Source organism: Galeopterus variegatus, unplaced genomic scaffold (assembly GCF_000696425.1).
Source record: "Galeopterus variegatus unplaced genomic scaffold, G_variegatus-3.0.2 Scaffold4196, whole genome shotgun sequence".
In the NCBI taxonomy this organism is placed as follows: domain Eukaryota; kingdom Metazoa; phylum Chordata; class Mammalia; order Dermoptera; family Cynocephalidae; genus Galeopterus; species Galeopterus variegatus.
Genome location: NW_007730307.1, coordinates 95,943 through 114,444, shown reverse-complemented (window position 1 = coordinate 114,444; position 18,502 = coordinate 95,943). Strand labels below are relative to the sequence as shown.

The window sequence follows — 18,502 nt, the reverse complement described above, 5'->3', positions numbered from 1 at the left end:
CACCGCGCGGCGGCCACGGGGTCCCGTTAGAGCAGCCCTCGGCGGCTATGCCGAGGGCCCGGAGTGGCCGGCGGAGCAGGGGGGCCGGCGGGGGGGGGGAAGGAGGGTTGTTTAAGGGCTGTTGGGGCGGGGCAGGCCTGGACTGGGGTCCGGAGCCGGGGCGGGGGCCAGGACTCCGGGCCGCGCCTGACGCTATGTTCTCTTTTTCTGCATCTGCCCGGGATCTTTTCCCAGACCTTCCTGCGAGTGCGAGCCAACCGGCAGACCCGACTGAATGGTGAGTCCTGTCCGGCCCCTCCCTCCGCCCCACCTCCGGCCTCCTCCCTCCCTCACTGCCTGCAGCTCCCGGTTTGCCTGGGTCTCTTCGACATAAGGGCCCATTGGCTTCTTCGAGTCACAGCGCCGGAGTATGTGTAAACCAAGGCTGCCGTCCTCAGTTTCCCCGTCTGTCTAATGGAGGTATGATTCCCAGCTCTTGCCCAAGCTTCTCTAAAGGCCCTGAAGAACCCTGGAGGGCAATAAGTGCCGGAGAATGAGGGACGAGCTACACAATTCCACTCGGGAGCTCAGCTTTGAATTTGCAAACTGCTGGGACCTCACTATACAAGCCGGCAGGGCGCTGAGAATGTTTTTCTTCCAGTTTTTAATCAGTGCCTAGTAGTGTGAATATAGCCTCTCTGCTGAGACTTGACAATGCATTGAGATCTGGAGTTCCCACGGCAACAGGAACTAACTCATCCCCAGGGCTCTTTGAGTTATCAGTCGGCCCACATTTCACAAAGGTGATCAGCGTGGGCTCGACAGCTCTTAGAGGCCTTCTCTGAAAGCAGGCCGTGTATGCACTACCTGGTGGCCCCCCTTTTGGATTCAAACCTCTGGAGCATTCCTGTTTGCTGAACACAATTGAATGATCCTAGTTTTTTGTGCTGACCGGGATGTGGTATATCTGGGGGTTGGCTATAAAGGGCTTAGGGTCTCTGGGACAGTCGGTGAGTGAGGCCATGGATATTCAAGATCCCAAGCTCTTACTGCTTGGTTTCTGCTGCCAGGCTGAGCCCCAGTCTGAAAAGGGAGAGCATTTATTATGGCTTGGCACCGTGTTAAGCAACATTTCCACAACACCTCTGAGAGGAGAGTATTGCACACATTTGGTAAATTAGGAAACCGAGGCTCTGAAAGGTGAAAGTAATTTGGTTAAAATCACACAGCTGGGATGTAATGAGCCATGATTGAACTGAAGTTTGTTTACCTCCAAAGCCTGTGCTGCTCCAACCATGCCATGCTACCTCCTTGGCAGATGCTTTGACTTCCTACTCAGAGGTAGCCTCTGGGTAGAGAACAAAACTTTCCCTCCACGCTTTAGTAAGCTTAGTTCAGGACTTAGAAGATGAATGTTAAGGATAAAACCAAACTGCCTTGCTTATCTGAGAATTTCCAGATAAAGCCCAGTCTGTCAGGGTGCTTTCCTGGAACTGCAAGGGATCATCTGCTGGCCTAGGTGTCCTGGGTAAGGAGACCATCCAATATTGTGCCTTCTTTGGCAGTTCTAAGAGATTCATTTCTTTATTCAATCATTGAACAGTGTCACTGGACCCTTCTTCTCTCAGGGAGGAACTCTCTCGGGCTCTAGGCAGCGTAGGTGAGGAAGCTTTGTATTGGCACACTGCTCTATACTAGGCTCCTAGAACTCTGAAGTTCCGTTGCTCAGTGTTTTTCTGATATCTCATATCCCTTCTCCATCCCAGCCATGGCTCTAGAGTGTCAAGGCTGCTTGAGCCTAAGATTCCAAGGGGTAGGGCAACCAAAATGAAGGAATCTGGATCTTCGTCCACTAAGTCAAGTGGAGCGCCAAACATAGTCACATCTCCTATACTGAAAATACAGGAGATTGAACAGATGGGTTGTGCTACAGACCAAGGTTTCTCAAACTCCATGCTCACTTCTGGTGAGATGGTGGCTTTCCTTGTGGTTTGGGTCTTTCTTAGGCCACTCTGTTTTGGAGTTGGAGTAGCTCCCTGCCTCAAACCATCAACAGGCAAGAGTTGGGGCCCTGGTACACTAACTGGGATCAATTTTTGCTGATGCTCCCTAGCTGGGAGCCAGGAGAGCGTTCTAGGCTATGAAGTAAGGCCTGGTTTCCTATCTTACCTTTGCTACTTTTTAGCTATTTGGACAAGTGTCTTGATTTCTATAAGCTTCAGTTTTCTTCATCTGCTAAAATGGGATAATGCAACCTAGTTTCAGGACGTAGGAGTAAGTGAGCCACCTTGTGTAAGATACTTGGCTCTTAGCCTGACACATAGTAGAAGCTCTAAATTGTAACCTATCGACTGTTACCATGTTCCCCTCCCTAGACTGCATTCATGAGCTTCCAATCAGGGTCAGTGTCATGAGAAAGTTCTTCCTGGCCCTGCACTGGGGAACCTTTTCCTCCTTGGCTGGCTGCTCTTCCACACACACCACCCCACCCCATCCGTGTCAGTCTGGTCTCAAGAGTGGCCATCTCTGATCCTGCTCTTGCATCCTGGGAGGGGCTAGAGGGAACAGAGTCCCTTATTTTGACCCCTTCCTGCTTCAGTGACAGGAGGGCTACAGAGAAGGATTAGTGAACTAATTAGAAATGATTGCATCTCTCAGCATTAATTAGCAGTGCTGTGGGCTTGCAATGTGCACTTTGGAACTGAGCCCCCTGCGGGACAGCATGGCAGGCAGCCCTCTGCCTCTGGGGCCTGCCAGCCCCTGTGCACTGATTAGAAATGATGGAACAGGTTTGGGTGGGCACAGTAAGGGCTGCATCCTTCAGGAACGTTGGGCCCTCTGACACTACTGCCCAAGGTCTAACCTGGACCCTATGACTGGGCCTCAGTCTCTTCTTCTGTAAAATGGGACCAGTGGACATCAGAAAAATTCTTCCTGGAGGATTCTAGGTAGGACACTAGGGGCTATACCGCAGGGCTTTTGGCCCGGGAACGAAAGGGGTTTTAACTGACGAGTGAACATCAGGCCAGATCAGGCCCCTGGAGGGACCTTGGGTTCTAGCCAAGAGATGGTCTGTAGAGTTCTATTTCCCGACACCAAAAGAGCCCATGTTCTTGGCCTTCTGGTGAGATACCTAGCAACATGGAGTACCTTTGCCTATTGGACACAGTTAGAATCTACTGCAGAAAGGGAAGTATGGATTGAGCTTGACCCAGCTGTGGCCACCAAGGGAACACTTTGCTGGCCTAGCACCAGCCTCCTCGCCAGGTGCTCTTGGGGAGGCCCAGTCCCCAGAGAAGCAGGAGGGCTACGAAATGAGGGCCAAATGAGGCACTGAACAAAAGGGCTAATGGCTGGCAGGAGGTCAGGATATGTCAGCTCCACTGGGACCCTGGGAGCTATGGTGACCGTCTGCTTGTTCTGTGCTTTGTTCTCGGTTTCTCCATGCAGCTCGGATTGGGAAAATGAAACGGAGGAAGCAAGATGAAGGGCAGGTATGTCCCCTGTGCAACCGCCCCATGGCAGGATCGGAGCAGGAGATGAGTAGGCATGTGGAGCATTGCCTTTCTAAGGTAGAGGGGCCATCACCACCCAGCTTTCTTCCCTCCCCTTTCCCAACACTAGCTGCTGATTGCCCCCAAATCTGCGGACTCTTGGGGTCTCCATGTGGTCTCAGCAGCTTCTTCCCTTCTGTTTGCTCTCTTTGCTCTCTTCCTTTGCTTTCACTCTCACTTACTCCCTCCTTGGGCTCCAGTGGAGCGTTATTGGGAAGAGGCCCAGGTCTTTGACCTCTAGATTGGTTTACTTCAGAGGAGCCCTAAAGCTGGGGGACACATCTGGTATGATGCAGCTGGGGCTAGGCTGTGTCCTTGCAGGCTCTGGGGAGCAGGTAGGGGCGGCATGGGCCCTGCGTGATCCTGCTCTGCCTTTCACAGAGGGAAGGCTCCTGCATGGCTGAAGATGATGCCGTGGACATCGAGCATGAGAACAGCAACCGCTTTGAGGAGTATGAGTGGTGTGGGCAGAAGCGGATACGGGCCACCACTCTCCTGGAAGGTGGCTTTCGAGGTACAAGCAGCTAACACATAGGCATTGGCATCTGGCGCCAGGCCTCTGCCGGGTATCCATCTGTTGAGAGCTGAGAGGCCATGGCTGGTGGCTGGTCATCCGTTCTACCATGTGGAACTGCTGCCGTGGGGCTCCTTTGTGACCGTGCTGACTGCCTGTGATGTGCATATTAAAATGGATGTATTTGGGTGGGGAAATGGAATTGTGAGGCTGCAAGCTAGGAGTGACGAGGGGGGCTCTCAGCCTCGGGTGATACATTGAAGGTGACAGCCAAGCCGCGTTAGCACCTGCATAAAATATTAAAGGGACGGTTATGCATTTATCACTCCATCCCTCTTAAGGCTGATAAATGAGAATTCAGCAACCTGCTGTACACCTCCAGCACTGGGGGCCCTGAGGGCTTCCAGGCAAATGCATTGGATTTTCCTTCTCCTCCTCCTCATCCCTGTGTCAGGGAAATCAGTTACAGAGGAGAGAGTGAGTTATGGCAAAATTTGACCTCCCATGAGCTTCATTGGTGAATCTAATTTTAGCTCTGATCCCATCCGTTCTCCCCGGGCACCCTCATCCCTAAAGCAAGAGGGGCCTGGGCCCAGCTGCTCCCTGCTTCCCTTGGGCTCTCCCCAATTGCTGCAGAGGAGTCCATGGGGCCCTACCCTTCTCCACTGCCCTCCCAGCTCCCTGGAGGGGCATAGCTTGCACGTCCCCTCCGCCCCCCCCACACACACAAAGTCAGACAGCAGAACTGGTTGGGTGCCCATGGTCAGTGTCCTCTTGTCAAACTCTCCTGCCCAAGGGGAGCTGTCTGCCTCCTGGCCTACAGCTCTTCTCCCTTTCTGTGCACGAGCACAGCTGGCATTGCAGCTTGTGGTCATTAAGTGAGCCAATCTGCTTGCCATCTGCCTCCCGTTCTCTGGGCAACACCCTTGGGAGTACCACTGTGTATGGTCCCTGGAGAATCTCACAGCAGCTGGGGAGAGGGTCTCTGACTCCTTAGAGCCATGCTATCTGGGTGGGTGCTGAGCAGTGATGTCCACAGTGCTGTCCAGTGCAGACTGGCTACATAAAGGGGCTAAAGGCCCAGATGGGACGTTATTGCCTCTGGGCTTCCCTCACATTACCCAAGCATTTGGGGGCAAGCCAAAACATCAATCAGGCAGGTTAGTCAGACCAAACTGTTTCCCTGAGCCCGAGCTGGAGAGTACTAATTTGCCATTTCATTTTGGCCTTCTACTGGAGCTCTGCAGTGTCTGAGGCCCCAGAAGAATGAGCAGCAGAGCCCAGGACCCCATGAGTTGTATACATGGGTGCCTGGTGGCAGCTCATGCAGGGTCAGTTCCAGGATGCTGCTCTGGACTAGCTCTGTTGGCAGGTGCGCCTATTCACATCTTCCATTGCCCTGGCAACTTCTTAGTCAGATTTCTTGGCACAGAACTGGACCCAATGGCTTCTGGGCACAAGATAGTGTTTAAGGGAGATAGAGCTACCTAGGGCCTGCTGACTTGACAAAGTATTTCCCCTGCGCTGGGGTGTGCTTGCAGAGGCCTGTGAGGGGCTCTCAGGCCCTGGGCGGGTATCAGTTTTCCCTGAGTGTTTACACTGCGAGGTTGTTCCTTTCAAGAATTCCTGAGGGGAGTTCAAAGGGGGCTTTTCTTTGAGCGATTTGGAGAGCGAGAATGAGAGTGAGACTTGAAGAGGGAACAGGCCGGAGGTGCCTTTATCTGCAGAGAATTGCTCCAGCTTTCCTGATAGAAGCTGCTGCCGCCTCTTCAACAGCTTAGCGCAGTCAAAAGATGGGCGGACTTGAAAGGCTGTTTTACAGCAAGATCAGCGGGGGCCACGAGGCAGAGAGCGGGGCACAGTGGCACAGAGGAGGCTGAGGCTCCTCAGTGGGGAGGGATATCAAAGGGAGGCCCTCGCTGATCCTGACTGCCTCTGCCCCCGAATCCCTGTCTGCAAAAACTGGCCATCTGTCAGCCTGCCCTCCCTGGCCAGGACCGATAGGCCCCATCTCTTGGGGGGCTGGGTGTGGCCCCGCCAGGCGGGCTGGTGTCAGTGTAGTGCATTGATCACCCGCCGGGCGGGCCGAGCCGCAAGCCGGGCAGCGCGTGCTTAATGTGATTGAAAGGCAGTTAAAATGGCGGTGACCTTTTCAGGAGGAATTAGATTGCCTGCCAAGACCGGTTAGAGGGAGTGATAACGCCAGCTGAAGAAGCTGCCCAGCCGACTTCAGAGAGAGGGAGGCAGAGGCAGGATGAGCAGGCGAGTGGCGAGGCCCATTTAAGCTGTGCTGTGCGTGCTGACAGAACAGAGATTGCTGTCCTTGTTAGATATGAAAGAATTGAAGAATTGCAGATAAGTTCCTGTATCCGATCATCCCTGACCCTTTCTCCCAGACTGGGCGCCTTTGCCATCCTCAGCAGAGCTTCCTACCAGGCCAACTGGGAGCTGGTCTGATAGATCAAGTTGGTTACCTTGGGTGTAGTCTGCTGTGAGGGGCAGTCAGCAAGCAAGGGCTTGGTAGAGATGCTCAGCTGAGGGGAATGGGCCTTAGAGATGGGACCTGTGGTTACTGAGGGGGAGGCCCGGCTCAGGCTCAGGCTCAGGCCTGGGAGTGCTTAGAACTGGTATTTGAGGACAGAACGAAGGACCAGACAGAAGAGGTGAGCACTGAGATAGGTTCAGCTGGGAAAAGATTTCTAAAAGACTAAAGGAAATAGGTAAAGAGTTCAAGAGAGAATGTCAGAAGAAATTTTTGGTATCTAGGAGACACTCTGACCCTTGCAGTTTTAGGAGAAATCCTTAGGCTGTGTGCCTGCTCTGGTGATAGTCCTCTTAGAGCCTTAGATTTTCTAGCCTGCGTAAAGGACCGCACACACAGCCTAGCGTTTCACCCACATTTTCCTAAGAGAGATCAGCAGTTAGAAAAAGACGCTCTTCTGAGGTACCATGCCAAACCTGGACAGAGAAAGGGGTTTCTAGGCTAAAGAAGCAGGCCATGAGGCAGGCCACAGGGAATTATACAGACATGCTCCTCCCCATAGTCAAAGGAGGTATGTGATGACTGAGCTATGCCTCTCATCTAGATATTTCCTACATCTAGCTCCTGGATCCTGGAGAAGAGACCTGTGGTGGTCAGGCTTGGTCCCTCCCTGTGTTGCTTGCCAGTGAGTGTTCACCCAGCTGGATTTGGGAAGCTCAGAGCTCATATCTGGAAGAGGCAGGCTGGAGAGAGGACATGGGAATGATTGGTTTCCAATAAGGTGGCAGTGGTGTGTTGGACACAAGAGTGGTGAGGGGGAGGAATTTCCCGGGAGGCTGCACAGGAAATGGACGTTGTCTGCATCTGAGTCTCTGAGCCCCAGAGATGAATGCATTGCTAGAATCCAGCCTGAAGCCCCTTGAAAATCAAACGTGGAGTGGGGGAGAGGGAAGGTACTAAGAGAGTCAGCTGTGCAGGGTTTCTGCCATGCCCAGATCCTGGCCTAGAGCCTGTGACTTTCTCGAGTTCTTGTCTTACATTTAGGCTGGTTCCTAGTAGCCTGGAATGAGAAATCATGGCAAGAACAGGCAGGGCAGCTTTGACACAGATCTTTTAACTGGCTGTATCTTGATAAAACTCCAGCAGTAGACTATGGGGCAAGGTGGGGAGAGGTGTTGTGAGTCCAATGGCATATAGACCTTGCCTTAGCTGCTGCCTCCTTTAGCGTGTTGGTTCTCAAAAGATGGGAGCCCCAGCTGCTAAAAATGTCCCCCAGCACAGCTCTGCTGTCTGGTCCAGTCAGTGACAGGTGTTGGAACAACACACCGCTGGAGACAGTTTTGGAATGGAGAGGAGTAGGGCTGCTGCCTTCTAACTCCCCACCACCTTTAGTTATAACTGTCGCCTGTTGGGAGGGGTGAGGAAAGGTGGCAAGGAGCGAGGCACCGTCTTTCCCCTGTGGCAACTGACGGGATTTAATCGCCTTTTGGAACACAATTGTTAAGCTGGGACAGAGGGAGTGCAGGCAGAAGGAGCAAGTATCAATGGTTTTAAACGGCGTCTGTCTCTATGCGTCTCTCCTGACGTGAGGCAGTGAAACGCGTTATCGAGGAGGCCCGGAAAGTGGCTAAGTGCGTTTGACACACGCCAACTCCCTGCCTCCACACTGGATAATTGCATTGTCAACTGTTCAGCGAGGTGGCAGGTGACACTGCAGGCCGATTGATTGTCCCGCATCGCAGCTCCCCAGACTGTCAGCTCCCCAATCGATGGCGTTTACACAAGACACCGTAACTGCATCTGTAACTAATTCCAGTGTAAAACTCTCCGGAAGCTGCTGCCCCTGCCCTCCCCATTGGAGAGCATAGGACTCTGGAGGGCCTCAAGACTTTCCTTTCTCCCTGGGCCCTGGTTTTGTAGGGAGCAGCAGGTGAGGAAATCGATGGCTCCTTTTTTGTGGTTTCAGGTTACAGGACGTTACTGCCCCCAGTAAACGGGCATCTCCAGTTTCTCAGTCGATCATCTGATCAATTGATTAAATTAACACTGATTTTTTTTTTCCCCCTTCTCAATGACCCAGGAAGAAATGAGTTTATGGGAGAAGGGTCATTTTCATAAAATTTAGACTTGCATATCATTTCTGCACTTAACCCTCTCCCTCTTTATTGCTGAGTGTTCACAGGAAGGGAAGGGGTTTTTTTCATTGCCCCCACAGGACTAGGCAACTCTGGTAGCCACTCTACTGGGCATCATTTACTGTCAGGCTTATTTTGCCTGTGGGTGGGGGCCCAGCCCTTTCAGCCACTTTAAGGTGGGGCAGAACTGTAGCAAGGGAGCCTCTCTGGTGACTGAAGGGTACTCTGGGTCATCTTGGAGGTCTTGGGGGCTGAGTTCCTTCTCTGGTTAGCAGCAGCAGGAGTGGCAGCTTGCCTGTTATCCCCAGAGCTACATGGAAGAGGAGCCAGAGACTTGGAAAGGAGCTGTCTGTGCCATCTTGCCTCTGAGTACTGGCTTGGGATATTCCAGCAGCTGAGAACATAAAACGACTGTGGAGCTTTCCTCTCCAAGCAGGAGGGGTTGGGGGGGGGGGCAAGCTGGCAGGGGTGCTGTCTGCATAAAACGGCTTTATGGCCGTTTCTTTTTATTATGATTCTGCCAGAAGTCAGCAAGTGACATTTCATTAAGAAAATAAAGTTTAATGTGCTGGGAAGGAGGTTGTAGCAGGCTGGGGCAGCACAAGAGTGAAATTGGCAGCAGCGGCCTGTTCTGAACACCTGTGGGGGTAGGGAGAAGTTCCCAGCATCTGTCTCTGCTGGGGGATGAGGTCAGGGTCAGAGTAAACTGCTCAGATCAGAAGCAAAAGACCTTTTCCTTGGCAAACAAGATGTGTAATGTCCTGTTCTGAACACCTGTGGGGGTAGGGAGAAGTTCCCAGCATCTGTCTCTGCTGGGGGATGGGGTCAGGGTCAGAGTAAACTGCTCAGATCAGAAGCAAAAGACCTTTTCCTTGGCAAACAAGATGTGTAATGCTCTCCATCCTGCTCGACTGGTCAGAGGAACAGAAGACTGGGAGCTGGGGTCTGATAGGGAAGGTTGTGTCCTGAGAGGTTTCTCCAGGCCATCAGCTAACAGGCTTGGCCTTCCCTCTGGCACAGGGCTCTGAGGACCTAATAGAACAGTATTGGCAGTGTTTAGCCAGTACTGCTGAGTATATGGCACCTGCTGTGGACCTGGCCAGCCTTGCTGGGTGATGTGGAGATCACAACGGAGAGTCAGACTTGGGACCCTTGTAGCTTTCGGCTTTAAATGTGATTTGGAGTTTGCACAGGAGTCTGGGTGGACACCAAAGAAGGGACATTTATGTTTAAGTACCTGGTGAACAGGCTCACTGGTGGCTCACTTGGGAGAGCGTGGTGTTGATAACATAAGGGCCCAGATCCCCGTACCTGCCAGCCACCAAAAAAACAAAACAGTGCCTGGCAAATGCTCATCCACCATTCATTCAGAGCACCTTGAAGATAGAGATCAGATCTTGACACTTTTGTGTTCTCAGTACAAAGCCAGACAGAGGATAGCTCAGTGAAGTTTGAAAGAATGTTAAGGTGAGAGTTCATTCCTTCAGCAAGGATTATAGAGCAACTACTATGCGTAGGCACTGTGAGTTAATGGTGGAAGGTATGGTTGAGCTGAGTCAGACTTGCTGAATGAGCAGGCATTTGTTCTATAGACCAGGAGGGAGAAGGTTCAGGGTAGAGAGAACAGGAGATACAAAGGCATGTGGGCATAAGAAAGCATGTACGATTTGGGAAACCACAGTTGCTGTGTTCCATTGGAGAGTGAGTCCTGGTCCAGGTATGCAGGCAAGACTGCAGAGGAAAGGACTTTATGCCACAGGGCTGCTCTATATGTTGAGAAGCTGGGACTTTTTCTGGTAGCTTTGGGGTACCCTATTTTCTCGGCTTTGCTATGGGAGCCCTACTGGGCTCAGGAGTGGTGCCAGAGTTCTCTGGTTTCCTTTTTTGCCCACCCACAAGGCAGGGCTGGGAAGGGAAGGGCCGGGCTGAGCAGAAGATGTAAGGCTGGCTGCTGAGCTGCATGTACTTGGGGGAGGGGGGCTGGCAGGGCTCAGGGGGCGCAGGCTGTAAGTGAACCTGATAGCTACATTCTGATTGATGGCGGAGTTTGTCTCCCAAACTGTCAGAGGGTTTATAGAGGTGCCACTCACCCACAAGGCAGGAATTGCTTGTCAGGACACCTGGCAGCGAACAGGAGAGAGAGCTGTAACTTGGTGTTTTCTCAGCTTAATGGCCCTGCTGCTAACCTGCCTGCTGCCTCAAGTGTGTTAGTGCCTCAGGGTGGAGGGCAAATGAGGACTGTCAGGGAGGGGTGGAGCCTAGGCAGTGCCTAGCCTCTTGCTTTCCCTGGTGCTTCTTACCTCTGGGAGGGGTGGGATCTTTATGAGACCAGAGACGAGAGGGGTAGGAGGGAAAAGAACAGGAAGAAAGTGTTTCAAGAAAGTGCTTTTCAGGGTTTGAAAGGTGGAGAACACTCTAGATGGAATGCATAGCATGAGCAAAGGTCATAAGCAGGGTATGTTTGGACACAGTGATCAGTCTCCATGTTCATGTGCCTAGGGCATATGGAATGAAGTGAGGCAAGAGAGAGGGCTGAGAAGGATCTGGCCAAAGAGCCTAGACTTGGTTATACATGCAGTGGGAAGCCATAGATGCTTCTGGAGCAGGCTAAAGAAGAGTCAGAACTATATGGTAAGCAGGATGAGGGAACAGACAATAGATTTGAGGACCCAGCACAAGACTGTCACCCGAATGAGAGTATAAGGACCTGTGAATGGAAAGAATGGAGAAGAAGAAATTTAAGATCTTCATGCCAGAACCCTGAGCTTCTCCCTCACTTCTTTAAGGATTTCCTTGCTGATCCCACTCACCACAGAGTCCTTTGTTTTCTTTGGTCCATGGAAGGGCTTGTTGTGCTGGCTAGTGGTGTGAGGAAGCAGGGGAAGGAGGGCCATCTCTGTGGCCCCTGACCCTAAGCTATCAGGAAGGGTGGTCTTGGGGGTCAGAGAGACCACCTGGCAGGTAAGTGGGCTTGGTTTAGCCTCAGCAGCTCACCAAATGCACTTCAGAGGGGTCAGCTGCCTGCCTGGCCCTTGGCCTTGCCCCAGCCCGGCCTGGTGCTTTCACTGTTTCTGTCCTGGGCTGGTCACCTTTCCTTAGGCAAACTGGTGATCTCCCACTCCTGGGAGGCCACCATATTGATGCCAAAGTTAGTGTGGACACCCACTCTGCATAGTGCACCACAGCCCAGAGCTCTTGGGCTCAAACGACCCTCTGGCCTCAGCCTCCCTAGTACTGGGGACAACAGGCATGTGCCACTGAGCCTGGCTGGTGTTCTGTTTTATTCAGTTTCTAGTCATTGTTTCGGTTGAAATTCTTAATGCATAAATGTTCTTTTGTTTCTCTAATGGAAAGTACAAAGGCATGGCACTAGAAATAAAAGTTCTGTTTAAGTAGAGCACAAAGAAACACCTCAGGGCTGGCCGGTGGCTCACTTGGGAGAGTGAGGCCACGGTTCGGGTCCCCTATATAGGGATGGCCGGTTAACTTACTTGGGAGAGCGTGGTGCTGACAACACCAAGCCAAAGGTTAAGATCCCCTTATTGGTCATCTTTTTTAAAAAAAAAAGGAAAGCAGCTAGCGTATCTGGTAATCACCCACATCACTCCAGGACCAGAGTCTCAGCTTTGGCCAGGGGGTCTGTCCTGAAGACTCAACTGTCATGGCCTACTGCAAACTAGGATCCATCGTCCTTGACCACCGTGCCAGATACACGGAAGCTGATGTCATCCCCTGCACAGGCGAGGAGCCTGGTGAAGCCAAGGAGAGAGAGGCACTCCGAGGCGCAGTCCTAAAGCAAGTGTGGGCACAGTCTTGGGAGGGTGGGCTGGAGGGATCAGAAGCCCTGAGGGAAGGGTCAGCCAAGTACTCAGGCCTTACTTTGTTTTTTCTCCTTCCTTTCCTCTAGCGGTGGCCCTCCCAGCACACGCATCACTCCTGAATTCTCTAAATGGGCCAGTGATGGTAAGTCCTGACCCAGGTTAAGAGAATAGGGGAGAGAGGGCATCCCTAGATGGTGATTACTGACTCGAGCCTGACCCCTTACCTGTGCTGTCCAGTCTGGCCAGAGTGTGAGTTGCCCCTCTGTCCCAGCAGAGATGCCATCCACGAGCAATGGTGAAAGTAGCAAGCAGGAGGCCATGCAGAAGACCTGCAAGAATAGTGACATCGAGAAGTAAGTGTGGGTGGCCAGGACAGGTGCCCTGGAACAGCACTTTAGTGGGAGGGAGAGGGGCCCTTTGCTAGTAAGAAGGCCTGCTGCCAGGGCTTGTGGCCCTCCTGAATGCAGCTTCGTCCTGCTGCCCTGGGCATGCAGCCGGCAGTGGAGCCCAGCTGGTGCAAAGCATGACTCCATGAATTGATCGCTGGGCCATGGCCCCAGGAGCCTTGGCGGAGAGAGGAGCAGGCCACCTGCCTGCCTGCCTGCCCGCCTGCCCGCTGCAGCGGCCTCCATCCAGAGAATGTGATGTATGGCCACCCAGCCTGGCCGGCGCACTTGATTCATCTCTAGTTTCTATTTCTTAATCGGGAGCTAAATTGGTTTCATTTTTCTTGTCCCGGGTGGCACTCACAGTGGGTTTTAGGCAGGAGCATTGGTTCTCATCACTTCTGGGAGGATTTTTTGGCCTGGGTTCTCCAGCAAGGGAAAAGGGAATCCATTAACACCTTACCCAGGGCTGAGCAGCCCCTGGCCTGGATCCCCAGGATCTGCAAGGATTTGATATCAGCTGGGCATCTCATTGCCTTTCCAGTAGCCCAAGCAAGGCCAGATACAGTCCCAGGAGGTGGCATTGTCCAGTCCAGGCCGCCTGGAGCTACTGCTGTTGGCCATTGCTTAACTCCCTGCACCCACCCTGCTCCCTCTGACCAGAGGCTAGGTTGCCCAGGTTAAAAAGCAGCCTCTTCATCCCAGGGCCAGTGTTCCATCTTGCTTCCTGCCAGGAGAGTGGATTGCAGGCCAGTCAGGGCTGGGTCGGTGGCCCAGGGTCACCTCCCATTTGTTTCCCTCCATTTTGTGTTGTCATAAATTCATTCCAGCCCGTTGTGGTTGATCAGTTTATCTCGGCCGGGCCGCGAGTGCTGCTGGCATGATGTATGGGCCGCGGCGCAGGGCCCGGCTGCCCATGAATCACCGCAGCTGCTCCGTGTCAGCGCTGGAGCGGGCCGTACAGGTTCGGCGCAACCAGCTTGGGGGGGCGGGGATGACGTATGGATGTTTATTTAATAATTCTCTCCTACTCCAGCTGAGCGGGGCGGGTGGGGCCATAAGGGGCACCCACCCTCGTCTGGAGGGGCTGCTCATAAATCAGAAAGACAAGATCATTAATCAGAGATGGCGCCTGAGGGGGAGGTGGGGGCCAGAGCCAGTGGCCATCCATGAAGGTACTACCCACCAAGGCTGGGGGAAGTCAGGACTTCTATCCCACCTGTGTGAGCACAGGCATCAGTAAGCAGGGCTCTGTGGGACAAGTTGGGGACTGGTTCAGTCATGTGCAGAGATCTCCATGGGGTCTGGATCTGCCAAGACTGGGGCCCTTCAGTCCCCGTGACTTATCTCTTCCTCATCCACACAGTATGGGTTCCCACCCTAGATCTGTTTCACAACCCAGAGAAGGGGAAAGGAAGAATGCCCTGGCTTTCTCCAGGAATCTTTCCACCCCTTGCCCTAAAGGGGCTCAGGAGTAGCTCACACCAATCTGGGTCAAGGGCTAGAGGATTGGGTATTTCACCAAAGCAAAGATTAGAGGCTAGGTGTGTGCTGAGCAAATCAAGGAGAGGTGGGATCAGGAGTTGGATATTAGCCCTCGATGTGGCCTTGGAGCTCTTGGAGATGGAACGGGAAATGGCTTCATTCTCTTGGCTGTATCCTACTTTTTTTTTTTGCCTTTCCAGCTCTAGTTCATTCTCTGGTTTGGGAATTCGTTCTCCACTCTAGTGTAGGCTGCCCACCAGCTCCAGGTCTTAGTTTTCCCATCTTTGAAAAAACCACATAGGACCAGGCACATTCTCCTCCTGGAGAGGAAGAGAGACCATCCTTGTCTCCTTGTCAGGGATTTACCAGCAATCCAGAAGGGGATGGCACATATGGTATTGGGCAAAATGCTAGGGAAAGAGCCACCTGTGCGGGTGCTTGGGAGGAGGGAAGGGGTATGAAGGCTTCAAGAGCCAAAAGGTTGAATGGAAGTTCCCAGGGAATCAGCTAGTACCAGGAGGAACTGGAGGTGGAGCTGTTCTCAGAGTACCTGGAGAGAGGCAGGGCAGAGAGAATCACAGACCTGTGGGGTGGTGGGTCTAGAGCGTTAACAATACAGGGACATAGCCATTGCACCCTAAATGAAAAAGGGCAGAGGTTAACATTTGTTGTTGCCCATGAAATGTTACCATTACTCTCCCTGCACCCCCCATTACCACTTGCACCCAGCAGTGACAGACCACCTGTAAGTTCTCAAGCTTTCTGAGCTGATTGTCTCCCCCAAGCTGTCAGAACAGGCCCTCCCCCAGGAGATTATCCTTGCCTATACCACACCTCACTTCTGATTCTACCTGTGACCTCCATTTCCACCTCCACCTCAGTCCAGGTTTTGCTTCCTGATTGAACCTATCGTTTAGCCTTCAGCTCTTCTGTTACACCCTCTTCCAACATCCTCCACAGCTTCCCACTGCCCATGAGATTAACATCAATTCCTGATTGTAGCGTTTGAGGTTCTCCCAGACACGTTCTTTCTCACTTTAGTGCCTTCTGCTTACCTAGGTGAGCCTTTCATCTGGACCTGAGTCTTAGGCCTCTTGGCTTTTGTTTCTGCTGTTCCCTTCACCTAGAGACCCAGCTCCTCCTGGGTATAGCCAGTGTAGAGTAATGGCTAATCACAGTTAACAGTTGATCACAGACTCAGGCTGCTGGAGTTTGAATCCCATTTTCTCCACTGTATGTGAACCTTGGGCAAGCTACTTTATTCTTTGCTTTAGTTTTTTCATATATAAAATGGGAATACAGCATTAGAATCTTCTCATGGGGTTTTTGTGAGGTGTAAATAAGATAATAATCATCGATCCCTCAGTACAATCCCTGGCATTTAGTAAGTGCTTAATAAATTTTAGCTGTTTTATTTGTATCATCATCATTATTATTCCCTAAGGCCCATCTCCAGTACCGTCTTTTCTACTCTGCCAGGAAGCATTCTTCTCCCTCTGAGCTCCCCTGGGTTTTGTTCACATATTTTAGTAGGGGTGGAAGGGATCCTTGAGATAGTCTTAGCTGTTCCCTGTTCAGCCATGCAACCCAGAGAGTCTTGGAAAAGCTGTAGGGACCTTCTGGTGCCAGGCGTGGACAACAGGCTGAGGACTACCAGGGTGTCTGTGCCTAGGAAGAAAGAACAAGGATCCCTTGAGGTAGGCCAGGCCTGTGGCAAAGGGACGTAGATTCTGTGGGATTTGTCTAGTCCCTACATCTGTCACCCTTTCCCTGGAGGTTAGCTGGCTGTTCATCGAACAGATGTTTGCTCATGCTCCCATGCCTGAAGTGGGGCTGATCTCCACTATAAATATTGGTCAAGTGAGCAGCCTGCCCTCAAGAAACTCAGCTTCACAGAGGAGACAAAGACCTTTGCAGTCACACACTGCTGTGGTGAAGTTCAGTACCCGCTGGGCGGGTTGGAGAAGGCTTCTCAGATGAGGTGGGAATTAAACTAGGCCTGAACGATGAGGCAGAACTAGTGAGCTTGGAGGTGGGAAGATTCAGAAAAAAACAAAGTGCAGAGAGGCTGAGGGAGTGAAAAGGGGTCGAATGTGTGGAGACATTTAGTAGTTTGGTGTGAATGGAGCAGCTCGCTGAGTGGTGTGGCTGGCTAGGGATGGACCAAGGAGTTCGGTTGAGCATTACTCTGAGGGAGACATTGAAATGTCGGAAGTAAAAATGATCAGATTTGCTTTTAGAGTGTAAATTCTAGGTGCTGGGAGAATGAAATGGAGATGAGGGGACTGGAGGCAGAGAGGCTATTTAGAAGGTTAGTGGAGTGGAATAATCCATGGAAGAAATCATGAGAGCCCAGACTCGTGGTGATAAGGATGGCAGGAAGTGGAGAGATTCCAGAGACCTTAGGAGAGAGATGGCAGGTTTTGAGTGTGGGGGTTGACTGAGAAGGAGTGGTTGAGAATGGTTCCCAGGTGTCTGGTTTAGAAATTCATCAGGATGGAGGTGGAGGAACAGAGAGGGTGAGGAGTTTAGGTCTGGAATGTGGAGTTTGCAGATGTGAGATGTCGGAGAAGGGGGTGGGCAGGGATGTGTAGAAGACGTTTCTTTATGTGGTTCTGGAATTTGAGGGAGGTGTGGGCTGGAGGTTCAGACTGGGGGTGCCAGCCTGCTGCCCAGCTGTGTTGTCCTCATTACAGAATCACCGAAGATTCAGCTGTGACCACGTTTGAGGCCCTGAAGGCTCGGGTCAGGGAGCTTGAACGGCAGCTATCTCGTGGGGATCGTTACAAATGCCTCATCTGCATGGTGAGTAGAAGGGAACTTGGGGGCCCTCAGAGCAGTGAGTGGGGGTTGGGGAGGGTCTCTGCACTGCAATCTGGGCTCTTCAGAGGATGGGCTTGCCTCAACAGTGACCCCTTCTCTGCCCACCTCCTCCCTAGGACTCATACTCGATGCCCCTAACGTCCATCCAGTGTTGGCACGTGCACTGTGAGGAGTGCTGGCTGCGGACCCTGGTGAGGTGGCATGGGGGTTGGCGAGTGGGTGGCAGTTTTGGGCACTGCCCAGATGTCCATGCATATGCTTCAGCCTGCTTGGGGGAAGTAGAGAGAGCAGAAGCAGAGAAGAGAGAAAGAAGCCGAGATGTCTACCCCGAGCTCACTGCATTACCTCCTCCCCCACTGCATGCTTATTAAATTCCCCCTTCCCTGGGTTCACTGTATGCTCCCTGCCTCCACCCCAGAAGGCCCACTGCATCCCACACATTGGGGAGAACCCAGGTCAGGAGCAGGCTGGTTGTGGGTAAGCAGGACCAGGGCCTTGGCCCCTCCCCCTCCCATTACTACGCTCCTTCTGCTCCTGCCCCTGTTCTTCACTCAGGAGCAGCCATTAAAATGTCGCCCGGAGACAGCAATAAAAGGCTCGGACGTGGGCTCTGTGTCCTGATCAAAGGCCGCGTGTAATCTCGTTAGGGCCGCGGCAGCCACAGCTGGACCCAGCCTTGTTCTCATTACCGGGGCTCCCGCTGCGGGGCTGGCCAGGCGGTTTGATCCTGGCGTCCCCCCAACACAGGAGCGTGCGTGCCTGCTCACAGAGGCTGCCTGTGTATACCCAGCCTGGGCTGACAGGACCAAGGTCCCAGCACACACTGGTGCAGAGAGACATGGCTGCAGGCCCAGGTGCTCACATGCACAAACATGTGGCACGTTGTGTTTAACCAGAGCCCTCCCTGTCCTCCCTGCAGGGTGCCAAGAAGCTCTGCCCTCAGTGCAACACGATCACAGCGCCTGGAGACCTGCGGAGGATCTACTTGTGAGCTAGCTACCCAGGCAGGCCTTGCCTCGACGAGCCCCACCTGCCCCCAGCCTCTGTGACAGTGACACTCTCCCCTTGTACATACTTGCACACAGGTTCCCCGTGTACATACATGCACATACTCACACATGTGCACACGCACATACACACAGGACTCTGGAGCCAGAGTGGAGGCTGAGGCCCAGGACCTGCCTCCTGGCTCCCACCAGGTTTGGGGACCATACCTATTCCAACCTTTGTTCCCAGAGTGGGGCAGGGAGGTGGGGGTGGGAGGAGTAACGGAGCAAGGCTCCTGAGATCCAGCCCCCTGACAGACAGACAGACAGACAGACA

The 18,502-nt window shown here is 52.7% G+C and overlaps 1 protein-coding gene across 1 annotated transcript in view; it reads left to right on the top strand.

Annotated features, from left to right (window-relative positions):
• LOC103602564 (E3 ubiquitin-protein ligase RNF220-like) overlaps positions 1-18,496 on the top strand; it is a 38,130-nt gene extending 19,634 nt beyond the window's left edge. Inside the window, exons 5-15 of the mRNA XM_008586981.1 lie at positions 235-277; positions 3,430-3,473; positions 3,915-4,053; positions 4,871-4,925; positions 6,444-6,498; positions 12,275-12,459; positions 12,572-12,627; positions 12,760-12,838; positions 17,053-17,161; positions 17,296-17,370; positions 18,099-18,496. Of these exons, the coding sequence (XP_008585203.1) occupies positions 235-277; positions 3,430-3,473; positions 3,915-4,053; positions 4,871-4,925; positions 6,444-6,498; positions 12,275-12,459; positions 12,572-12,627; positions 12,760-12,838; positions 17,053-17,161; positions 17,296-17,370; positions 18,099-18,170 (912 nt within the window). The 3' untranslated portion in view covers positions 18,171-18,496. The remainder of the gene's footprint in view (positions 1-234; positions 278-3,429; positions 3,474-3,914; positions 4,054-4,870; positions 4,926-6,443; positions 6,499-12,274; positions 12,460-12,571; positions 12,628-12,759; positions 12,839-17,052; positions 17,162-17,295; positions 17,371-18,098) is intronic.
• Positions 18,497-18,502: the final 6 nt, after the last annotated feature.